Source organism: Salarias fasciatus, chromosome 23 (genome assembly GCF_902148845.1).
Source record: "Salarias fasciatus chromosome 23, fSalaFa1.1, whole genome shotgun sequence".
Taxonomy (NCBI): Eukaryota; Metazoa; Chordata; class Actinopteri; order Blenniiformes; family Blenniidae; genus Salarias; species Salarias fasciatus.
The window spans coordinates 35,171,880-35,195,102 of record NC_043766.1 but is presented as its reverse complement, the minus strand read 5'-3'; the positions used below and the strand labels follow the sequence as shown (position 1 = coordinate 35,195,102).

General features: G+C 41.5%; 2 protein-coding genes across 3 annotated transcripts in view; both read left to right on the top strand.

Moving 5' to 3' along the window:
* LOC115382236 (stonustoxin subunit alpha-like) overlaps nucleotides 1-23,223 on the top strand; it is an 829,400-nt gene that overhangs the window by 630,966 nt on the left and 175,211 nt on the right. The gene's annotated exons all lie outside the window — the stretch shown is intronic.
* Nucleotides 1-23,223, top strand: part of LOC115381309 (inaD-like protein) — a 53,519-nt gene that overhangs the window by 2,875 nt on the left and 27,421 nt on the right. The window contains exons 4-22 of the mRNA XM_030082588.1: nucleotides 1,899-1,970; nucleotides 3,165-3,335; nucleotides 4,363-4,590; nucleotides 4,684-4,771; nucleotides 5,263-5,351; nucleotides 6,533-6,749; nucleotides 6,852-6,901; nucleotides 7,004-7,057; nucleotides 7,158-7,328; nucleotides 13,069-13,266; nucleotides 14,475-14,600; nucleotides 15,376-15,585; nucleotides 17,096-17,140; nucleotides 18,858-18,881; nucleotides 18,927-19,130; nucleotides 20,724-20,800; nucleotides 20,875-21,145; nucleotides 21,277-21,387; nucleotides 22,290-22,578. Coding sequence (XP_029938448.1) covers nucleotides 1,899-1,970; nucleotides 3,165-3,335; nucleotides 4,363-4,590; nucleotides 4,684-4,771; nucleotides 5,263-5,351; nucleotides 6,533-6,749; nucleotides 6,852-6,901; nucleotides 7,004-7,057; nucleotides 7,158-7,328; nucleotides 13,069-13,266; nucleotides 14,475-14,600; nucleotides 15,376-15,585; nucleotides 17,096-17,140; nucleotides 18,858-18,881; nucleotides 18,927-19,130; nucleotides 20,724-20,800; nucleotides 20,875-21,145; nucleotides 21,277-21,387; nucleotides 22,290-22,578 — 2,695 coding nt within the window. The remainder of the gene's footprint in view (nucleotides 1-1,898; nucleotides 1,971-3,164; nucleotides 3,336-4,362; nucleotides 4,591-4,683; nucleotides 4,772-5,262; nucleotides 5,352-6,532; nucleotides 6,750-6,851; nucleotides 6,902-7,003; nucleotides 7,058-7,157; nucleotides 7,329-13,068; nucleotides 13,267-14,474; nucleotides 14,601-15,375; nucleotides 15,586-17,095; nucleotides 17,141-18,857; nucleotides 18,882-18,926; nucleotides 19,131-20,723; nucleotides 20,801-20,874; nucleotides 21,146-21,276; nucleotides 21,388-22,289; nucleotides 22,579-23,223) is intronic.

The window sequence follows — 23,223 nt, the reverse complement described above, 5'->3', positions numbered from 1 at the left end:
ACACAAAAAAAGACACTAAATAATGAACATTGCACTAAACGACACAGAAACCAACAAAACAGTGGACATGACACAAAATAGACAAGAAACAGACACAAAAAAACTGACGAAACAATGGAGAAGAAACCAAAACAGACACAAAAAATGGACACGACACAAAAACAAGCAGAAAAAAACAGAAAACAGACAAAAAAATGGACATGACACCAAAAAGAGATACAAAATTTTTGTGTTGGACCCAATACAAAAAAAAGACACAACATAATGAATATTCCACTAAACAACACAAGAACAAACCAAAAAGTGGAAATGACACAAAAACACAACAGTAGACAAAAAGCAGACACAAAAAATGGACACAAAACATAAAAGAGACAAAAAACAAAAATAGCGGACACAAAGAACAGACAAAAAAGTGGACCCAACACAAAAAACAGACGCAAAATAATGAACTAAACAACACAAAAACAGACAAAACAGTGTACATGACACAAAATAGACAGTAACAGACAAGAAACAGACACAAAAAAACATGAAAAAACTGACAAAACAATGGAGAAGAGACCAAAACAGACACAAAAAATGGACACGACACAAAAAACACAAAACATGGACACACAAAATGGACACCACACAAAAACAGACAGAACCCCCCCCCCCCCCCCCCCCCCCCCCCCCCCACCAACAGACAGAAATGGACATGACAAAAAACAAACAATGGACACAAAGAACAGACAAAAACGTGGACCCAACACAAAAAATAGACACGAAATGATAAACATGACACAAAACAACACAAAAAGCGACAAAAAAAGTGAACACAACACAAAAAAATGGACATGGCATAAAAAAACAATAATAGACATAAAACAGACACAAAAAACTTCTAAAACAATAGAGAAGAAACCAAACAGATACAACAATTGGACACGACACAAAAAAAAACCCACAAAAAATTGGACACCATACAAAAACAGACAAAAAAAGCAAAAAACAGACAAAAGTATATGGCACAAAAAAGAGATAAAAAAAAACAAAAAAATGGACACAATGAACAAAGAAGTGGACCCAACACAAAAAATAGAAACAAAATAATGAGCATGACACAAAACAACACAAAAACTGATGAAAAAGTGGACATGACACAAACAAAAACAAAAAAAATGGACATCACATTAAAAAAAACCAAACAAACAAAAAACAGACATAAAAAAACTGAAAAAACAATGGAGACGAAACCAAAACAGACACAAAAAATGGACACAACACACAAACACACAAAAACAGACTGGTTCTAAAAACTAGGTGGAATCTAGACAGGAGGTTGCGTTAGCCGCTAACATGCTAATGTGTTTGTTTTCCTCCCATGATTCAGTGGGGCAGAGCCCCTCGTCCAGGAGAGATAACTGGACAGAAAACAAACACAACACAAAAAAAAAAAAATGCAAAAAATCAAACACGTAAAACAGACATGACACAAAAAACACACATGAAAAAAAACAACAGACACACAACACAAAAACACAAAAAAATGGACACACCACACAAAAACAGACAGGACATTAAAAAGACAAAAAAACAACAGAGACACACAACACAAAAACACAGGAAATAAAACAGACACAACACAAAAACACAAAAATGGACATGCCACAAAAGAAACGCAAACACACAAAAAACAAACACAAAAAGTGCAACACAGACACTCGACACAAAAACAGAAAACAGACACACAAAACGGACATGACACAAAAAATAGACACTTCACAAAAAAAAAAACAGACACAAAAAAATGGACACAACACAAAAAAGACACAAAAACACACGCACACACACACATACACACACAATTTGTTAGATGCTAGCTAGCATGCTAATCCTCATCTTCCTGTCAGCAGATGGCCTCCCTGCCGCCGGGGCAGGCCCCGCCCCCTTCCGCCCAGGCCCCGCCTCCTGGGTCCGTCGCTGTGGTGAGTAAGCTGTGCGTGAGGCGTTCAGGGACGGCTGCGAAAATGCACGATGGAGAGTAAAACTGTATTCAACCACACTGGTTTAAACCAGTATAATATCAATCTAAACCAATATAAAACCAGTTTAAACCAATGTGAAACCAGTTTGAAAACGAGTTTAAACCAGTATGATATCAATCTAACCAATATAGAACCAGTTTAAACCAACATGAAACCAGTTTAAACCAGTATAATATCAATCTAAACCAATATAGAACCAGTTTAAACCAACATGAAACCAGTTTAAACCAGTTTAATATCAATCTAACCCAATATAAAACCAGTTTAAAACAACATGAAACCAGTTTAAACCAGTATGATATACATCTTAACCAATATAAAACCAGTTTAAACCAATGTGAAACCAGTTTAAGCCAGTATAATGTCAATCTAAACCAATATAAAACCAGTTTGAACCAACATGAAACCAGTTTGAAAACGAGTTTAAACCAGTATGATATCAATCTAACCAATATAGAACCAGTTTAAACCAACATGAAACCAGTTTGAAAACGAGTTTAAATCAGTATGATATCAATCTAACCAATATAGAACCAGTTTAAATCAACATGAAACCAGTTTAAACCAGTATAATATCAATGTAAACCAATATAGAACCAGTTTAAACCAACATGAAACCAGTTTAAACCAGTATAATATCAATCTAACCCAATATAGAACCAGTTTAAACCAACATGAAACCAGTTTAAACCAGTATAATATCAATCTAAACCAATATAGAACCAGTTTAAACCAACATGAAACCAGTTTAAACCAGTATAATATCAATCTAACCCAATATAGAACCAGTTTAAATCAACATGAAACCAGTTTAAACCAGTATAATATCAATCTAAACCAATATAGAACCAGTTTAAACCAACATGAAACCAGTTTAAACCAGTATAATATCAATCTAACCCAATATAGAACCAGTTTAAACCAACATGAAACCAGTTTAAACCAGTATAATATCAATCTAACCCAATATAAAACCAGTTTAAAACAACATGAAACCAGTTTAAACCAGTATAATATCAATTTAAATAAACATGAAACCAGTTTAAACCAGTCCCATCCAGTCCCAGGAGCTGTGCTGCATTCACTGTCTCATTTCATTGTGGGACAACTTGACCCCTCCCTCCCTCCCTGCAGGATCCGCCGGACCAGAAGCCGGACCACGACTGGGACCACGGGTTGGACCACCAGCAGCAGCAGTGGGGCCACCTGGAGGAGGTCCTTCTGCAGAGCGGGGCCTCGGGCCTCGGGTTGGGCATCGTGGGCCACCGGGTTCGGACCCTGCTGGAGGGAAGCCCCGCCCACCGGGTCAGCAGCCGGCCGGGACTAGTTATTCAGGAGGACTAGTCAGTCAGGGGGACTGGATAGTCAGGGGGAGTAGTTAGTGAGAGGGTCTCGTTAGCCAGGGGCACTAATTAGTTAGGAGACTAGTTAGTTAGTCAGGGGGACTGGTTAATTAGGAGGACTAGTTTGGCAACAGACTAGTTATTTAGGGGACGAGTTAGAAAGGGGGCGACTTCGTCAGGGGACTAGTTAGTCAGGGCATTAGTCCGGGGGACGAGTTACGGGACTAGTTAGTCAGTGGGGCTAATTAGTCATAAGATGAGTAAGTCCGAGGGACTAGTTACTGATTGAATGAGTTAGTCAGGGGGAGGGGGACTAGTTAGTCAGGGGAACTAGTCAGTCAGGGAACTAGTTAGTCATTGGAATAGTTAGTCAGGGGACGAGTTAGTCTGGACTAGTCAGGGGGTCTAGTTAGCCAGGGGCACTAATTAGTTAGGAGACTAGTTAGTTAGTCAAAGGGAATTGTTAATTAGGAGGACTAGTTAGTCATCGGACTAGTCAGTCAGGGGGAGTAGTTAGTCAGGGGACTACTTAGTGGAGAGACTAGTTAGTCAGGGGACTATTTAGGGGGCGACTTAGTCAGGGGACTAGTTAGTCAGGGCATTAGTCCAGGGGGACTCGTTTGTCAGGGGGCTACTTAGGGCGACTTGTTAGTCAGGGGAACTGGTTACTCATTGGATGAGTTAGTCAGGGAGACTAGTCAGTCAGGGAACTAGTTAGTCAGGGGGACTAGTTAGCCAAGGGACTAGTTAGTGGTTTGGAGAAGTGTTCGGTAGCCTAGAGTCAGTTGCTGGTAGTCAGTAGTTGCTCGTCAGTAATTAGTAGCTGGTAATCAGTGGTTAGTAGCTCGTCAGTCAGTGGTTGGTAGGTAGTAGTTAGTAGCTGGTAGTCAGTGGTTGGTAGTTAGTAGTCAACAGCTCAAACTTCTGAGCATGAATGGACTAACCGGTTAACCAGCTGGTAACCGGTAAGTTTCCTCCCATCCAATCAGGACGGCCGCCTACGGCCCGGCGACCACATCCTGCGCATCGGGGCCACGCCCACCGCCGGCCTTAGCAGCGAGCAGGTGGCGGCCGCCCTGCAGGCCGCCGGCCCCGCCCCCCGCCTCCTGATTGGCCGGGACCCCCGGGGTCAGAGGCCGGCGGCGACACCCGCCCGCCTGCCCCCGCCGCCTCCAGACTCCGCCCCCGTCTCTTCCCTCCCCCCTTCCGCCAAGACAGTGAGTCGGGTCGCCGTCCCTTTAAATATGCAAATGATTCCAAAAGCCCCGCCCAACTGAGAGGTCTGACCAATGGGGTGCGTTTTGTTTCAGCCCAACCTGGAGGGATTTGAGATACAGGAAGTGGATTTGACCCGGAGGGAGGGGCAGAGTCTAGGGGTGTCGGTCGTGAGCAGCAAAGGTGAGAGAATCGGTTTGAACTGGATAGAACCGGTTTAATCTGAGAGAAAACCGGTTTGAGCTGGATAGAACCGGTTTAATCTGAGAGAGAACCGGTTTGAGCTGGATAGAACCGGTTTAATCTGAGAGAGAACCGGTTTGAGCTGGATAGAACCGGTTTAATCTGAGAGAAAACCGGTTTGAGCTGGATAGAACCGGTTTAATCTGAGAGAGAACCGGTTTGAGCTGGATAGAACCGGTTTAATCTGAGAGAGAACCGGTTTGAGCTGGATAGAACCGGTTTAATCTGAGAGAGAACCGGTTTGAGCTGGATAGAACCGGTTTAATCTGAGAGAAAACCGGTTTGAGCTGGATAGAACCGGTTTAATCTGGAGGGAGAACCAGTTCAATCCAGTTAAACCTGTCTAATAGGGTGGGAGACCCCGCCCCTCCAGGCCACGCCCCCTATCCTCTAGTCTACGCCCTTTTACGGGTTGCTTCTTCCTTCCTCAGATGCAGTGGGCGTGTTGGTCAAACACGTGGTTCCCGGCAGCGCCGCCGACCAGAGCGGGAAGATCCGGGTCCACGACCGGCTGATCGCGGTGAGGCATCGTTATAATTTTTTGCCAGCGTGAAACCAGTTAAATCCAGTTTGGACCAGTTTGTAAACCAGTTTCAACCATTTGAATCAAGTTAAAGCCAGTTACAAACCAGTTCTTTTCCAGTTTTAAGACAAATTAAGTTTTAACTACTTTTTATCTCTAGTAAACCAGTTTAAACCCGTTTTTAAAAGTCTGAAACCAGTTTAATCCAGTTTAAACCTGTTGAATCAAGTTGAAACCAGTTTCAAACCATTTTTTTTCCAGTTTTACCCCATATAAATGCAGTTTTTAGTCGTTTTTGTCTGTGGAAAACCACTTTAAACCTGTTTTTTACCAGCGTGAAATCAGTTTAAACCAGTTTTTACCAGTCTGAAACCAGTTTCATCCAGTTTGAACCTGTTGAATCAACTCAAAACCAATTTCAAACCAGTTCTTTTTCCTTTTTTACCCCATATAAATGTAGTTTTTACATGTTTTTATTTCAGCAGAAAACCAGTCTAAACCAGTTTTTTACCAGCATGAAACCAGTTTAATCCAGTGTAGACCGGTGTAAACCAGTTGGAACCTGTTGAATAAAGTTAAAGACAGTTGTTTTCCAGTTTTACCCCAAACAAATTAAGTTTTAACTACTTTTTATCTCTAGAAAACCAGTTTAAACCAGTTTTTATCAGTCTGAAACCAGTTTAATCCAGTTCGGACTGGTGTAAACCAGTTTCAACCTGTTGAATCAAGTTAAAGCCAGTTTCAAACAAGTTGTCTTCTAGTTTTACCCCAAACAAATTAAGTTTTAACGACTTTTTATCTCTAGAAAACCAGTTTAAACCAGTTTTTACCAGTCTGAAACCAGTTTAATCCAGTGTGAACCTGTTGAATCAAGTTAAAACCAGTTTCAAAACAGTTTTTCCCCCAGTTTTACCCCATGTAAATGCAATTTTTACTTGTTTTTATCAGTGGAAAACTAGTCTAAACCAGTTTTTTACCAGCGTGAGACCAGTTTAATCCAGTTTAGACTGGTGTAAACCAGTTTGAACCTGTTGAATCAAGTTAAAACTGATTACATTTTCCACTTTTGCACATAGAAATGGTGTTTTAGCTACTTTTCATCAGTGTTAAACCAATTCAAACCAGTCTGATCCGGTCCAATCCGGTCTGATCCGGTCCGATCCGGTCCCTCCCCCCAGCTGGACGGCGTCAGCCTGCAGGGCCGGAGCCACCTGGAGGTCGCGGAGGTCATGCGGCAGGCGGGGAGCACGGTGCGCCTGACGCTGCTCCGCCGCCGGAGCCCGGAGCGCTCGCTGGACCCCGGTGGGCGGGGCTTGGCGCCCGATGACGTCACTGTGTCACCGGGGCAGGGGGCGGAGTCGGGGAGGCGGAGCAGGGAGGAGCAGAACGAGCGAGGTGGGTTTCGAGGGAGAGAGGTGTGTGTTTTCAAAGTGGTGTGGAGTTATTGATGTGTGTGTGTGTGTGTGTGTGTGTGTGTGTGTGTCTGTGTGTGTGCAGAGCGGGCAGCAAAGTGGCAGCAGGCTCTGGGGCCTCAGTACCAAGTCATGGTGAGTTCACACACTTGGTGTTTTACAAATGTAAAAATGTGTGTGTGCATGTGGTTTTTAAGGTGTGTGTGTGTGTGTGTGTGTGTGTGTGTGTGTGTGTAGGTGGTGCATCTGGACCCGATTGTCGAAGACGCCGAGCTGCAGACGTCTTCTAAAGTGAGGAAAAAAAACAAAACAAAACTCTGAAAACTCTATAATCCTACGTTTTCCAATGTCCCTGAACGCCTCGTCTGGCCCCGCCCCCTCTCCCCTCTAGCTCCGCCCCCTCCACGCCCTCTGGCTGGGTCTGGACCTGGACTCGTTTGACGGACACCACTACGTGTCGTCGGTCCCGCCCTCCTTAAGCTCCGCCCACCGCGTCTCGTATTTCAGTCCGGGAAGCTCAGCAAGCTCCGCCCACCTGAGAGCCGACGACGAGCTGCTGGAGGCAAGAGACACACGACGACACACTCTACACAACAACACACATTGTATGTGCATTGTCATGTTGTCATGTTGTGTTGCATTGTGTTACTGAGTTGTGTGTTTTTGTTGTGTTACTGTGTTGTGTGTCTCAGGTGACTGGCGTCCAGCTCTACGGTTCGTTACTGTGTTGTGTTTGTGTTGCATTGTGTAGTTGTGTGTGTGTCTTTCAGTTGAATGGCGTCCTACTGTATGGTTTGTGTAGTTGTGTTGTTACATTTTGTGGTTGTTACTGTGTTGTGTTACATTGTGTAGTTGTGTCACCGTGCTGAGTTACATTGTGTGGTTGTGTTATTGTGTTGTGTTGTTACATTGTTGTGTTGCTGTGTTGTCACATTGTGTAGTTGTGTTACTGTGTTCTCACATTGTGTAGTTGTGTTACTGTGTTCTCACATTGTGTAGTTGTGTTACTGTGTTGTTACATTGTGTAATTGTGTTGCCGTGTTGTCACATTGTGTAGTTGTTACCGTGTTGTTACATTGTGTTGTTGTGTTACCGTGTTGTCACATTGTGTAGTTGTTACCGTGTTGTCACATTGTGTAGTTTTGTTACCGTGTTGTCACATTGTGTAGTTTTGTTACCGTGTTGTCACATTGTGTAGTTGTTACCGTGTTGTCACATTGTGTAGTTTTGTTACCGTGTTGTCACATTGTGTAGTTTTGTTACCGTGTTGTCACATTGTGTAGTTTTGTTACCGTGTTGTCACATTGTGTAGTTCTGTTACTGTGTTGTCACATTGTGTAGTTGTTACCGTGTTGTCACATTGTGTAGTTTTGTTACCGTGTTGTCACATTGTGTAGTTGTGTTACTGTGTTCTCACATTGTGTAGTTGTGTTGCCGTGTTCTCACATTGTGTAGTTGTGTTACTGTGTTGTCACATTGTGTAGTTGTGTTACCGTGTTGTCACATTGTGTAGTTGTGTTACCGTGTTGTTACATTGTGTAGTTGTGTTACCGTGTTGTTACATTGTGTAGTTGTGTTACTGTGTTCTCACATTGTGTAGTTGTGTTACTGTGTTGTTACATTGTAATTGTGTTACCGTGTTGTTACATTGTGTAGTTGTGTTACTGTGTTGTTACATTGTGTAGTTGTGTTACTGTGTTGTTACATTGTGTAGTTGTGTTACTGTGTTGTTACATTGTGTAGTTGTGTTACTGTGTTGTTACATTGTGTAATTGTGTTACCGTGTTGTTACATTGTGTAGTTGTGTTACTGTGTTGTGTTGTTACATTTTTGTATTACCGTGTTCTCACATTGTGTAGTTGTGTTGTTACATTTTGTAGTTGTTCCTGTGTTGTGTTACATTGTGTAGTTGTGTCACCGTGCTGAGTTGCATTGTGTGGTTGTGTTATTGTGTTGTGTTGTTACATTTTTGTGTTGCCATGTTGTCACATTGTGTAGTTGTGTTACTGTGTTGTGTTGTTACATTTTTGTGTTGCCATGTTGTCACATTGTGTAGTTGTGTTACTGTGTTGTGTTGTTACATTTTTGTGTTGCCATGTTGTCACTTTGTGTAGTTGTGTTACTGTGTTGTGTTGTTACATTTTTGTGTTGCCATGTTGTCACATTGTGTAGTTGTGTTACTGTGTTGTGTTGTCCCATTGTGTAGTTGTGTTACTGTGTTGTGTTGTCACATTGTGTAGTTGTGTTACTGTGTTGTGTTGTTACATTTTTGTGTTACTGTGTTGTCACATTGTGTAGTTGTGTTACTGTGTTGTGTTGTTACATTGTTGTGTTACCGTGTTGTCACATTGTGTAGTTGTTACCGTGTTGTGTTGTCACATTGTGTAGTTGTGTTACTGTGTTGTGTTGTCACATTGTGTAGTTGTGTTACTGTGTTGTGTTGTTACATTGTTGTGTTACCGTGTTGTCACATTGTGTAGTTGTTACTGTGTTGTGTTGTCACATTGTGTAGTTGTGTTACTGTGTTGTGTTGTCACATTGTGTAGTTGTGTTACTGTGTTGTGTTGTTACATTGTTGTGTTACCGTGTTGTCACATTGTGTAGTTGTTACCGTGTTGTGTTGTCACATTGTGTAGTTGTGTTACTGTGTTGTGTTGTCACATTGTGTAGTTGTGTTACTGTGTTGTGTTGTCACATTGTGTAGTTGTGTTACTGTGTTGTGTTGTTACATTTTTGTATTACCGTGTTGTCACATTGTGTAGTTGTGTTGTTACATTTTGTAGTTGTTCCTGTGTTGTGTTACATTGTGTAGTTGTGTCACCGTGCTGAGTTGCATTGTGTGGTTGTGTTACTGTGTTGTGTTGTTACATTTTTGTGTTGCCATGTTGTCACATTGTGTAGTTGTGTTACTGTGTTGTGTTGTCACATTGTGTAGTTGTGTTACTGTGTTGTGTTGTTACATTTTTGTGTTACCATGTTGTCACATTGTGTAGTTGTGTTATTGTGTTGTGTTGTTACATTTTTGTGTTGCCATGTTGTCACATTGTGTAGTTGTGTTACTGTGTTGTGTTGTTACATTTTTGTGTTACTGTGTTGTCACATTGTGTAGTTGTGTTACTGTGTTGTGTTGTTACATTGTTGTGTTACCGTGTTGTCACATTGTGTAGTTGTTACCGTGTTGTGTTGTCACATTGTGTAGTTGTGTTACTGTGTTGTGTTGTCACATTGTGTAGTTGTGTTACTGTGTTGTGTTGTTACATTGTTGTGTTACCGTGTTGTCACATTGTGTAGTTGTTACCGTGTTGTGTTGTCACATTGTGTAGTTGTGTTACTGTGTTGTGTTGTCACATTGTGTAGTTGTGTTACTGTGTTGTGTTGTTACATTGTTGTGTTACCGTGTTGTCACATTGTGTAGTTGTTACCGTGTTGTGTTGTCACATTGTGTAGTTGTGTTACTGTGTTGTGTTGTCACATTGTGTAGTTGTGTTACTGTGTTGTGTTGTCACATTGTGTAGTTGTGTTACTGTGTTGTGTTGTTACATTTTTGTATTACCGTGTTGTCACATTGTGTAGTTGTGTTGTTACATTTTGTAGTTGTTCCTGTGTTGTGTTACATTGTGTAGTTGTGTCACCGTGCTGAGTTGCATTGTGTGGTTGTGTTACTGTGTTGTGTTGTTACATTTTTGTGTTGCCATGTTGTCACATTGTGTAGTTGTGTTACTGTGTTGTGTTGTCACATTGTGTAGTTGTGTTACTGTGTTGTGTTGTTACATTTTTGTGTTACCATGTTGTCACATTGTGTAGTTGTGTTATTGTGTTGTGTTGTTACATTTTTGTGTTGCCATGTTGTCACATTGTGTAGTTGTGTTACTGTGTTGTGTTGTCACATTGTGTAGTTGTGTTACTGTGTTGTGTTGTTACATTGTTGTGTTACCGTGTTGTCACATTGTGTAGTTGTGTTACTGTGTTGTCACATTGTGTAGTTGTGTTACTGTGTTGTGTTGTCACATTGTGTAGTTGTGTTACTGTGTTGTGTTGTTACATTTTTGTGTTACTGTGTTGTCACATTGTGTAGTTGTGTTACTGTGTTGTCACATTGTGTAGTTGTGTTACTGTGTTGTGTTGTTACATTTTTGTATTACCGTGTTGTCACATTGTGTAGTTGTGTTACTGTGTTGTGTTGTTACATTGTTGTGTTACCGTGTTGTCACATTGTGTAGTTGTTACCGTGTTGTGTTGTCACATTGTGTAGTTGTGTTACTGTGTTGTGTTGTTACATTTTTGTGTTGCCATGTTGTCACATTGTGTAGTTGTGTTACTGTGTTGTGTTGTTACATTGTTGTGTTACCGTGTTGTCACATTGTGTAGTTGTTACCGTGTTGTGTTGTCACATTGTGTAGTTGTGTTACTGTGTTGTGTTGTTACATTTTTGTGTTACTGTGTTGTCACATTGTGTAGTTGTGTTACTGTGTTGTGTTGTCACATTGTGTAGTTGTGTTACTGTGTTGTGTTGTTACATTTTTGTGTTACTGTGTTGTCACATTGTGTAGTTGTGTTACTGTGTTGTCACATTGTGTAGTTGTGTTACTGTGTTGTCACATTGTGTAGTTGTGTTACTGTGTTGTGTTGTTACATTTTTGTGTTACTGTGTTGTCACATTGTGTAGTTGTGTTACTGTGTTGTCACATTGTGTAGTTGTGTTACTGTGTTGTGTTGTTACATTTTTGTGTTACCATGTTGTCACATTGTGTAGTTGTGTTACTGTGTTGTGTTGTTACATTTTTGTGTTACTGTGTTGTCACATTGTGTAGTTGTGTTACTGTGTTGTCACATTGTGTAGTTGTGTTACTGTGTTGTGTTGTTACATTTTTGTGTTACTGTGTTGTCACATTGTGTAGTTGTGTTACTGTGTTGTCACATTGTGTAGTTGTGTTACTGTGTTGTCACATTGTGTAGTTGTGTTACTGTGTTGTCACATTGTGTAGTTGTGTTACTGTGTTGTGTTGTTACATTTTTGTGTTACTGTGTTGTCACATTGTGTAGTTGTGTTACTGTGTTGTGTTGTTACATTTTTGTGTTACTGTGTTGTCACATTGTGTAGTTGTGTTACTGTGTTGTGTTGTTACATTTTTGTATTACCGTGTTGTCACATTGTGTAGTTGTGTTACTGTGTTGTGTTGTTACATTTTTGTGTTACCATGTTGTCACATTGTGTAGTTGTGTTACTGTGTTGTGTTGTTACATTTTTGTGTTACTGTGTTGTCACATTGTGTAGTTGTGTTACTGTGTTGTCACATTGTGTAGTTGTGTTACTGTGTTGTGTTGTTACATTTTTGTGTTACTGTGTTGTCACATTGTGTAGTTGTGTTACTGTGTTGTCACATTGTGTAGTTGTGTTACTGTGTTGTCACATTGTGTAGTTGTGTTACTGTGTTGTCACATTGTGTAGTTGTGTTACTGTGTTGTGTTGTTACATTTTTGTGTTACTGTGTTGTCACATTGTGTAGTTGTGTTACTGTGTTGTGTTGTTACATTTTTGTATTACCGTGTTGTCACATTGTGTAGTTGTGTTACTGTGTTGTGTTGTTACATTTTTGTGTTACCATGTTGTCACATTGTGTAGTTGTGTTACTGTGTTGTGTTGTTACATTTTTGTGTTACTGTGTTGTCACATTGTGTAGTTGTGTTACTGTGTTGTCACATTGTGTAGTTGTGTTACTGTGTTGTGTTGTTACATTTTTGTGTTACTGTGTTGTCACATTGTGTAGTTGTGTTACTGTGTTGTCACATTGTGTAGTTGTGTTACTGTGTTGTGTTGTTACATTTTTGTGTTACCGTGTTGTCACATTGTGTAGTTGTTACCATGTTGTGTCGTTACTTTGTTGTTGTGTTACCGTGTTGTTACATTGTGCTTGTTACACTGTGTTTGTTGCATTGTGTAGTTGTGTTACATTGTGTACTCTAAACCAGTCTAAACCAGTTTTTTCACCAGCGCAAAACCAGTCGAATCCAGTTTAGATGTGTTCCCATGTTGTGTTACATTGTGTAGTTGTGTTACATTGTGTAGTCTAAACCAGTCTAAACCAGTTTTTCCACCAGTGTGAAACCAGTTGAATCCAGTTCAGACTGGTGGAAACCAGTCTGAACCTGTTGAGTCAACCTGTTGTGTTGTTACATTGTGTAGTCTAAACCAGTGTTGTGTAGTTGTGTTCCCGTGTTGTGTTACTTTGTGCAGTTGTGTTACATTGTGTAGTTGTGTTGTGTGTCTGTGTTGTGTTACAGTGTTGTGTGTGTGCCTCCAGGTGAACGGCGTGCGGCTCTACGGCTCGTCCCGCCGCGACGTCGTCTCCTTCCTCAGTCAGGCTCCGCCCCCCTTCACCCTCATCTGCTGCCGACCTCTGACCTCTGACCCCGGACCTGAGCCTGAGCCTGAACCTGAACCTGAACCAGAACCTGGACCAGAACCTTCATTAGAACCAGGAGCTCCAGAGAGCAGCGAGGTGAAGAAGCACACTGTAAAAAAAAAAATACACTACAAAAAACTCCTCTGTTAAAAAAAAAAAAAAAAAAAAAAATCAAAAGCATCGTGTTACAAAAAAAAACTAAATAAAAAAAATAGTAGAAATTTCTACACTGTAAAAATTTCAAATTTCTACACTTTAAAATACAAAAAAAAAAAAAAGAGAGAAAAGAAATCTTTACACTGGAAAAAAAATACACGGGAGAAATTTTTTAAAAAGAATTCTCCACTGGAGATTAAAAAAGAAAATCTAAAGTAAAAAAAGCTACAAAATTAAAAATAATAAAAAAAAATCCCGATACTGGAGATAAAAAAAAAAAAAAAAACTACACTAAAAAAACTACAAAATTTAAATTAAAAAAAAAATCTCTGCACTGGAGATTTAAAAAAACTACACTTAAAAAAATAGAAAATTAAAAATAATAAAAAAAAATGTCTCTACACTGGAGATTGAAAAAAACTACACTAAAAAAAAAATTCAAAATTTAAAAAAATCTCTACACTGGAGATTAAAAAAATTAAATTAAAAAACTACAAAATTAAAAATAAAAAAAAACTCTACACTGAAGATTAAAAACAAGCTACACATAAAAAAACCTACAAAAAAAATCTCTACACTGGGGTTAAAAAAACTACACTATCAAAAAAAAAAAGCCTCTACACTGGAAAAAAATCCAGATCAGTCTAATTCTATGTACTGGAAAAAATACTTTTACACTGTAAAAAGTCCAAATCTCTACACTGGAAAAAAAAATATACTTAAAAAAACTACACTTAAAAAAAAATACACTTTAAAAAGTCCAAATCTCTACACTGGAAAAAAATGTGGTAATTAAGCTTGATTAATTATGAAAAAACAAAAATATATATATATATATGTGTGTGTGTGTGTGTGTGTGTGTGTGTGTGTGTGTGTGTGTGTATTCAATAAAAATCAAATAAATTCAGAAATATGACAAACTAAACAAGTTTATTAAAGGAAACCCTAAAATATTAAATAAAAAATAAAATATAATAAAATAAATTAAGAATTTTTATTTAAATAAAATAAAAACAAAAAAACAAATCATCCAGTCTTTTTGTTTTGCTGTAAAATAATGGTGTCGATTCTCTCTCTCTCTCTCTCTCTCTCTCTCTCTCTCTCTCTCTCTCTCTCTCTCTCTCTCTCTCTCTCTCTCTCTCTCACAGAATGATGATGATGATGATGATGATGATGAAGGTGAGCAGCTGGCTCTGTGGGCTCCAGATGTGGAGACCGTCCAGCTGCAGAAGGATCCAGACGGAGGGCTGGGCTTCAGCATCCTGGACTACCAGGTGACCACTGACCCTAGTTTAACCTCAATCTGACCCTGGACTAACCTCAATCTGACCCTGGACTAACCTCAATCTGACCCTAGTTTAACCCCAATCTGACCCTAGATTAACCCCGATCTGACCCGAGTTTAACCCCAATCTGACCCGAGTTTAACCCCAATCTGAGCCTATTTTAACCCCAATCTGGCCCTATTTTAACCCCAGTCTGACCCTAGATTAACCCCAATCTGACCCGAGTTTAACCCCAATCTGAGCCTATTTTAACCCCAATCTGGCCCTATTTTAACCCCAGTCTGACCCTAGATTAACCCCAATCTGACCCGAGTTTAACCCCAATCTGAGCCTATTTTAACCCCAATCTGGCCCTATTTTAACCCCAGTCTGACCCTAGATTAACCCCAATCTGACCCGAGTTTAACCCCAATCTGAGCCTATTTTAACCCCAATCTGGCCCTATTTTAACCCCAGTCTGACCCTAGATTAACCCCAATCTGACCCGAGTTTAACCCCAATCTGAGCCTATTTTAACCCCAATCTGGCCCTATTTTAACCCCAGTCTGACCCTAGATTAACCCCAATCTGACCCGAGTTTAACCCCAATCTGAGCCTATTTTAACCCCAATCTGGCCCTATTTTAACCCCAGTCTGACCCTAGATTAACCCCAATCTGACCCGAGTTTAACCCCGATCTGGCCCTATTTTAACCCCAATCTGACCCGAGTTTAACCCATAGTTCAACACCAGCCGCACTGTGACCTCTGACCCCTGTGTCCAGGACCCCCTGGACCCGGGCCTCAGTGTCATGGTGGTCCGCTCGCTGGTCCCCGGAGGCCCCGCCCACCGTCATGGCCGCCTGTTGCCGGGCGACCGGCTGGTGTCGGTGAACCGCACCGGTCTGGACCGGATGAGTCTGGAGGAGGCGGTCCGGGTGCTGAAGGGGGCGGAGCCTGGAGCCGTGGTGCTGGGGGTCCGCCGGCCGCTGGACGTGAGTAGAAGTAGAGCAGTTGTAGTTTTTATTGTATTTATATGTTATTTTATTTTTGTAATTTCATCTGGATTTGTTTTGTTTTGTTTCATTTTTATTTATTAATTGTAATCCTTTTTTTCTGTTTTTTGTTTTTACGTTTTTTTTTTTTTTTCTTTTCTTGACTTTTGATCTTTCTCTTCTGGTCTTGTCTTGTTTTCTTGAACTTGTTGTCTTGTATTGTTTTTCTTTATCTTGTTGTCTTGTTATCTCCTTGTTGTCATGTTGTTGTCTTCTCGTCTCGTTGTCTTGAACTTGTTGTCTTGTCATCTTGTTGGTGTCATGTTGACATCTTGTCTTATTTTCTTGAATTTGTTGTCTTGTGGTCTTGTTGTTGTAATGTTGTTGTCTTGTTGTTGTCTTGTTGTTGTCTTGAACTTGTTGTCTTGTTGTCATGTTGTCTTGTTTTGTTGTTTTTTTTTAACTCGTCTTGTTGTTTTCTTGAATTTGTTGTCTTATTGTTGTCATGTTGTCTTGAACTTGTTGTCTTGTCTTCTTGTTGTTGTCTTGTTGCTTGTCTTGTTGTCATGTTGTCTTGTTGTTTTCTTGAATTTGTTGTCTTATTGTTGTCATGTCGTCTTGAACTTGTTGTCTTGTCTTCTTGTTGTTGTCTTGTTGTTTTGTTGTCTTGTCTTATTGCCATGTGCTGGTCTTGTCTTCTTGTTGTCATGTTGTTGTCATGTTGTCTTGTTTTGTTGTTTTCTTGAATTTGTTGTCTGATGTTCTTGTTGTTGTCATGTTGTTGTCTTGTTGTTGTCTTGTTGTTGTGTTGTCTTGAACTTGTTGTCTTGTGGTCTTGTTGTTGTCTTGTTGTTGTCTTGTTGTTGTCTTGTTGTTGTCATGAACTTGTTGTCTTGTGGTCTTATTGTTGTCATGTTGTTGTCTTGTTGTTGTCTTGAACTTGTCTTGTTGTTATGTTGTCTTGAACTTGTTGTCTTGTTGTCATGTTGTCTTGTTTTGTTGTTTTTTTAACTCGTATTGTTGCCATGTGGTCGTCTTGCTGTCTTATTGCTGTCATGTTGTCTTGTTTTCTTGAATTTGTTGTCTTATTGTTGTCTTGTTGTCTTGAATTTGTTGTCTTATTGTTGTCATGTTGTCTTGTTGTCTTGAACTTGTTGTCTTGTCTTCTTGTTGTTGTCTTGTTGTCTTCTTGTTGTCATGTTGTTGTCGTGTTGTCTTGTTGTTGTCTTGTTGTTGTCTTGAACTTGTCTTCTTGTTGTTGTCTTGTTGTTTTCTTCTTGCCTTCTTTTCTTCAACTTGTTTTCTTGTTGTCTTATTGTTGTCTTGTTGTCTTGTTGTCTTGTTGTCGTCTTGTTTTGTTGTTTTCTTGAGCTTGTTTTCTTCTTGCTGCTGTCTTGTTGTTCTCTCGTCATGTGGTTGTCTTGTTACCTCGTTGTCGTTGTTGTTGTCTTATTTATTTCTTGTTGTCTTGCCGTTGTTGTCTTGTTGTCTTGTTGATTGTCCGCCGCAGGCCGACTCGTCCGACCGGAGCCGAGCGGCGCCGCCCACCCTCAAGGTAACACACACGCACGCACACACACACACACACACACACACACACACACACACACACACACACACACACACAGTCTCACCTCCGCTGCGTTCAAAGTCGGCGTGTAAAGCGGAGCTTCGGCCCCGTTCTGCCGACTCAGCAGGACAGAAAGCGCCGCGTCAGCTGTGTGTGTGTGTGTGTGTGTGTGTGTGTGTGTGTGTGTGTGTGTGTGGGCGCGCGCGTGCAGGGTTACTCTGAGGACACTCAGTTACTGCAGTAACTCCCAGTTACTTCCTGTCTGGGTCGCCGTGGAAACGAAGGGGAGGGGGGAGGGGCAACAGGCTGACGAGGCTGATCTCACACACACACACACACACACTCACTCAAAACTACACAGAAAACTAAACAACACAACACGTGCACATAAAATTACAGACGCACACGCACACAGACATAAAAACTACGCACAGACACAAAACTGCACACACAACAATTACATACACACAAAAAATAGACACACACCTAAAACTACACACACACATGTAAGAGTTACATACACACAAAAGGTAGACACACAACATGACACACACATAAAGGAATTTCAGTACATACACAAAAACTACACATAACACAACACACACAAAACTAAAATTTACACACACACAGACACATACACAAATACACACACAAAACTACATACATATAAAACTACACACACACACATTACACATTCACACACACAAATATAAAAACAACATACACTCAAAAATGAAACATTCTCTCTCTCTCACACACACACACAAACACACACACACACACAAAAACAGCATACACACACAAAAAGTAGACACACAGACACACACATATGTAAAAACAACATACACACACTCAAAAATCACACATTCGCACACAAACACACACACACACACCTAAACACACACACACACACTCAAAAATTAAACATTCACATGCACACAAAAATTACACATTCACACACAAATGTAAAAACATACACACACTCAAAAATTACAGACACACACACACGTAAAGACAACACACACACACTCAAAAATTACACATGTAAAGACAACATACACATACAAAAATTACACATTCACACACACACAAATGTAAAAACAACATACAGATACGCTCAAAAATTTCACACACACATAAAGACACACACTTAAAAATTACACATTCACATACACACAAAAATTACACTTTCACACACACAAATGTAAAAACAACATACACACACTCAAAAATTACAGACACACACTCACACACATACGTAAAGACAACATACACACACTCAAAAATTACACATTCACACACACGTACACACACACTCCAAAATTACACATTCACACACACACACAGACACACATGTAAAGACAACATACACACTCAAAAATTACACATTCACACACACACAAATGTAAAAGCAACACACAGATACACTTAAAAATTTCACACATGTAAAGACACACACTCAAAAGTTGCACATTCACACACACACACACACACACACACACACACACACACACACATAAAGACAACATACAAACACTCAAAAATTACACATTCACACACACACACACAAATGTAAAAGCAACATACAAACACTACACACACACATATCCATGCAGTCAGAGAGCAGCTGCAGCTCTCCATGGTGCTGGAAGCTGGAGCTCTGCTGCCCCCTGCTGGATTGAAGCTCTGCTGCTCCCCACAGGAGGAGGAGGAAGAGGAGGAGGAGGAGGAGGAGGAGGATGACGAGGAAGAGGATGAAGAGGAGGAGGACGATGACGAGGAAGAGGAAGAAGAGGATGACGAGGGAGAGGATGAAAACGAAGAAGAGGAAGAGGAGGAGAGCAGGGAGATGGCTGTGGACGAAGAGGAGGAGCCAGAGGGAGAAGTGGGAGGGGCCAGGAAGCAGAAGACTCCGCCCCCGTCCTGGGAGGAGTGGAGAGAGTCCAGGGGGCGGAGCCTAACCCAGCAGGAAGAGGTGTGTGTCTTTATTCTGTGTGTGTGTGTGTGTGTGTGTGTGTCTGTGTGTGTACAGTGTGTTGTGTGTGTATGTTTTTGTGTGTAGTGTGTAGTTGTGGTGTGTGTAGTTTTTTTGTTTGTGTGTAGTTTTATGTGTGAATTGTTTTTTGTGCGCGCAGTTTGCGTGTGTGAAGTTTCTTGTTTGTGTGTTACATGTGTGTAGTTTTGTGAGTATAGTTTTATTTGTGTGTAGTGTGTGTAGTTTTTTGTGTGTGTGCAGTATGTGTGTAGTTTTGTGTGTGTAGTTTTTTGTTTGTGTAGCTTTGTGTGTTTTTGTGTATATATATTTTTTGTGTATAGTTTTAGTGTGCATAATCTTGTATGTGTGTGTAGTTTTTTGTGTTTCATGTGTACTTAATGTGCGTATTGTGTGTTGTGTGTTATTGTGTGTATCTAATCTGTGTATTCTGTAGATTTAATGTGTGTATTAAATGTGTGTGTTGTTTTTTTGCTGTGTGCATTGTCTGTCGCTGTGTTGTGTATTATGTTATTGTGTTTTTAATGTGTGTATTGTGTGTGTTGTGTATTTAATGTGTGTATTGTGTGTATTTAATGTGTATTTGATTTGTGTCTTGTGTGTATTTAATGTGTGTATTTTGTATATTGAATGTGTGTATTGTGTGTGTTGTGTATTTAATGTGTGTGTTGTGTGTATTTAATGTGTGTATTGTGTGTTTTTAATGTGTTTTGTGTGTATTTAATGTGTGTGTTGTGTGTATTTAATGTGTGTGTTGTGTGTTTTTAATGTGTGTTGTGTGTATTTTTTGTGTTGTGTGTATTTAATGTGTGTATTGTGTGTGGTGTGTATTTAATGTGTGTAATGTGTGTATTGTGTGTATTTAATGTGTGTTGTGTGTATTTAATGTGTGTGTTGTGTGTATTTAATGTGTGTATTGTGTGTATTTAATGTGTATTGTGTGTATTTAATGTTTGTTGTGTGTATTTAATGTGTGTATTGTGTGTATTTAATGTGTGTTGTGTGTATTTAATGTGTGTATTGTCTGTATTTAATGTGTGTATTGTGTATATTTAATGTGTGTTGTGTGTATTTAATGTGTGTATTGTGTGTATTTAAAGTGTGTTGTGTGTATTTTTTGTGTAGTGTGTATTTAATGTGTGTATTGTGTGTGGTGTGTATTTAATGTGTGTATTGTGTGTATTTAATGTGCGTTGTGTGTATTTAATGTGTGTGTTGTGTGTAATTAATGTGTTGTGTGTATTTAATGTGTGTATTGTGTGTTGTGTGTATTTAATGTGTGTATTGTGTGTATTTAAAGTGTGTTGTGTGTATTTTTTGTGTAGTGTGTATTTAATGTGTGTATTGTGTGTGGTGTGTATTTAATGTGTGTTGTGTGTATTTAATGTGTGTTGTGTGTATTTAGTGAGTGTGTGTTGTGTATTTAGTGTGTATTTAATATGTCTGTTGTGTGTGTTAATGTGTGTATTTAATGTGTGTTGTGTGTATTTAGTGAGTGTGTGTTGTGTATTTAGTGTGTATTTAATATGTCTGTTGTGTGTGTTAATGTGTGTATTTAATGTGTGTTTGTTCCAGAGCCTGGCTCCCAGCAGCAGCAGCAGCAATGGGCGGAGCCTTTCTGCCGTCCCCCGTCCAATCAGAGGCCTGGTCAGGTGAGCAGGGGGGGCGGGGCCTCCTCACATGATTGACAGCCGTCCGCTGACTCCTCTCCCTGTCGCCCCCCCAGCAGGGAGGATCTGCCCCACAGGGAGGCGGGGGAGGGGCAGGAGGCCCCCTGTGGCCCCGCCCCCGGCCGCTGGGGCCCGCCCCGCCGGGTGCGGGTGTGGGCGGAGCCGGGGCAGCCGCTGGGCCTGAGCGTCGTGGGGGGGCAGCAGGCCTCCCGGCGCCGCCTGCGGGGCATCTTCATCAAGCAGGTGCTGCCCCGGAGCCCCGCCTCCAGGGGGGAGGGGCCAGAGGGGGAAGGGGAGGGGCTGAGGACCGGGGACCGCATCCTGGAGGTGAGGAGGAGGGGCAACAAGAAGAGGTTTATCTCTGTTGCGGGCGGAGCTTCAGTCTCGTGGGCGTGGCCTCGGTCTTGTGGGCGGGGCTTCAGTCCTCAGACACTCGTCAGGTGTTGTGGTGTTTGCAGGTCGGCGGAGTGGACCTGCGCTCGGCTTCCCATCATGCAGCAGTGGAAGCCATCAGGTCCGCTGAGAGTCCAGTGGAGTTCCTGGTCCAGAGCCTGGAGGCTGCAGCCAGGGTAACACAACACCACACACAACACCACACACAACACTACACACAACACTACACACAACACTACACACAACACCACACACAACACTACACACAACACTACACACAACACACACAACACACACAACACCACACACAACACCACACACAACACTACACACAACACTACACACAACACCACACACAACACTACACACAACACCACACACAACACTACACACAACACCACACACAACACCACACACAACACTACACACAACACTACACACAACACTACACACAACACACACAACACCACACACAACACCACACACAACACTACACACAACACCACACACAACACCACACACAACACCACACACAACACCACACACAACACTACACACAACACTACACACAACACTACACACAACACACACAACACCACACACAACACCACACACAACACTACACACAACACCACACACAACACCACACACAACACCACACACAACACTACACACAACACTACACACAACACCACACACAACACCACACACAACACCACACACAACACTACACACAACACCACACACAACACTACACACAACACCACACACAACACCACACACAACACTACACACAACACCACACACAACACCACACACAACGCTACACACAACACTACACACAACACCACACACAACACTACACACAACACCACACACAACACCACACACAACACTACACACAACACCACACACAACACTACACACAACACTACACACAACACTACACACAACACCACACACAACACTACACACAACACGACACACAACACCACACACAACACTACACACAACACTACACACAACACTACACACAACACTCTTTAATTGTGTGTGTGTGTGTGCGTGTGTGTTCCAGCCGGTTTCTCTCACCGCTGCCAGCCGTCCCCGAGCCAATCGGAGCGAGTCCCAGGAAGAAGCCCCGCCCCTTCCCCTCCAGCAAGCCCCTCCTCCTCCTCTTCCTCTCCAGCAAGCCACGCCCCCACTCCTCCAGGAAGCCACGCCCCCTCTCCAGCAATCCCCTCCCCTCCAGCAAGCCCATCCTCCTCCTCTCCAGCAAGCCCCGCCCCCTCCGCGCCAGCCCCCGCCCTACAGGCCCCCCGTCCAATCGGATGCCTCGCCCAGCGCGGAGCTGGAGCGGGCCAGAGGTTAGTCCCGCCCACTGTCGCCACGGTAACACCAGAGCAGACTCACTGAAGCTGTTTCTACAATAAAATATATATTTGATTTTTCTCGTTTTATTTTTTGACAGCTCAAATTTCATTTTAATGTTTTTTACATTTTTCAAAATTATTTTAATTTATGCAAATTTTTTTCTTTTTTTAAAAAAACATTCTATGAATAAGTTTAACGTAATTATTTTTTTTTAGTTTGCTGCAGCCCTTAGCTTAGCGACAAGCTAACATGTAGCAGTAGCATTGGTCTCCGATAAACCATTAGCACTAGCGTTAGCAGTGGCATCAGCCTGACGGGAACCATTAGCGTTAGCATTAGCGTTTGTTTTGAAGAGTTTTAAACAGAGCCAAAAAGAACCAGGGGCAGCGAACGCACCACGAGCCTCAGTATGTGTGTGTGTGTGTGTGTGTGAGGATGACGGTGATGACGCAGGCTGGGGGTGTGTGTGTGTGTAACGGAGCGTCTCGTCACTGACTGGCACACACACACCGTCACTGGCTGGCACACGCACACACACACACACACGCACACACACACGGAGACTGAAGGATGGACGATGCTTCCGCCGGGTTCGTACACCGCTAACCGTGTGTGTGTGTGTGTGTGTGTGTGTGTGT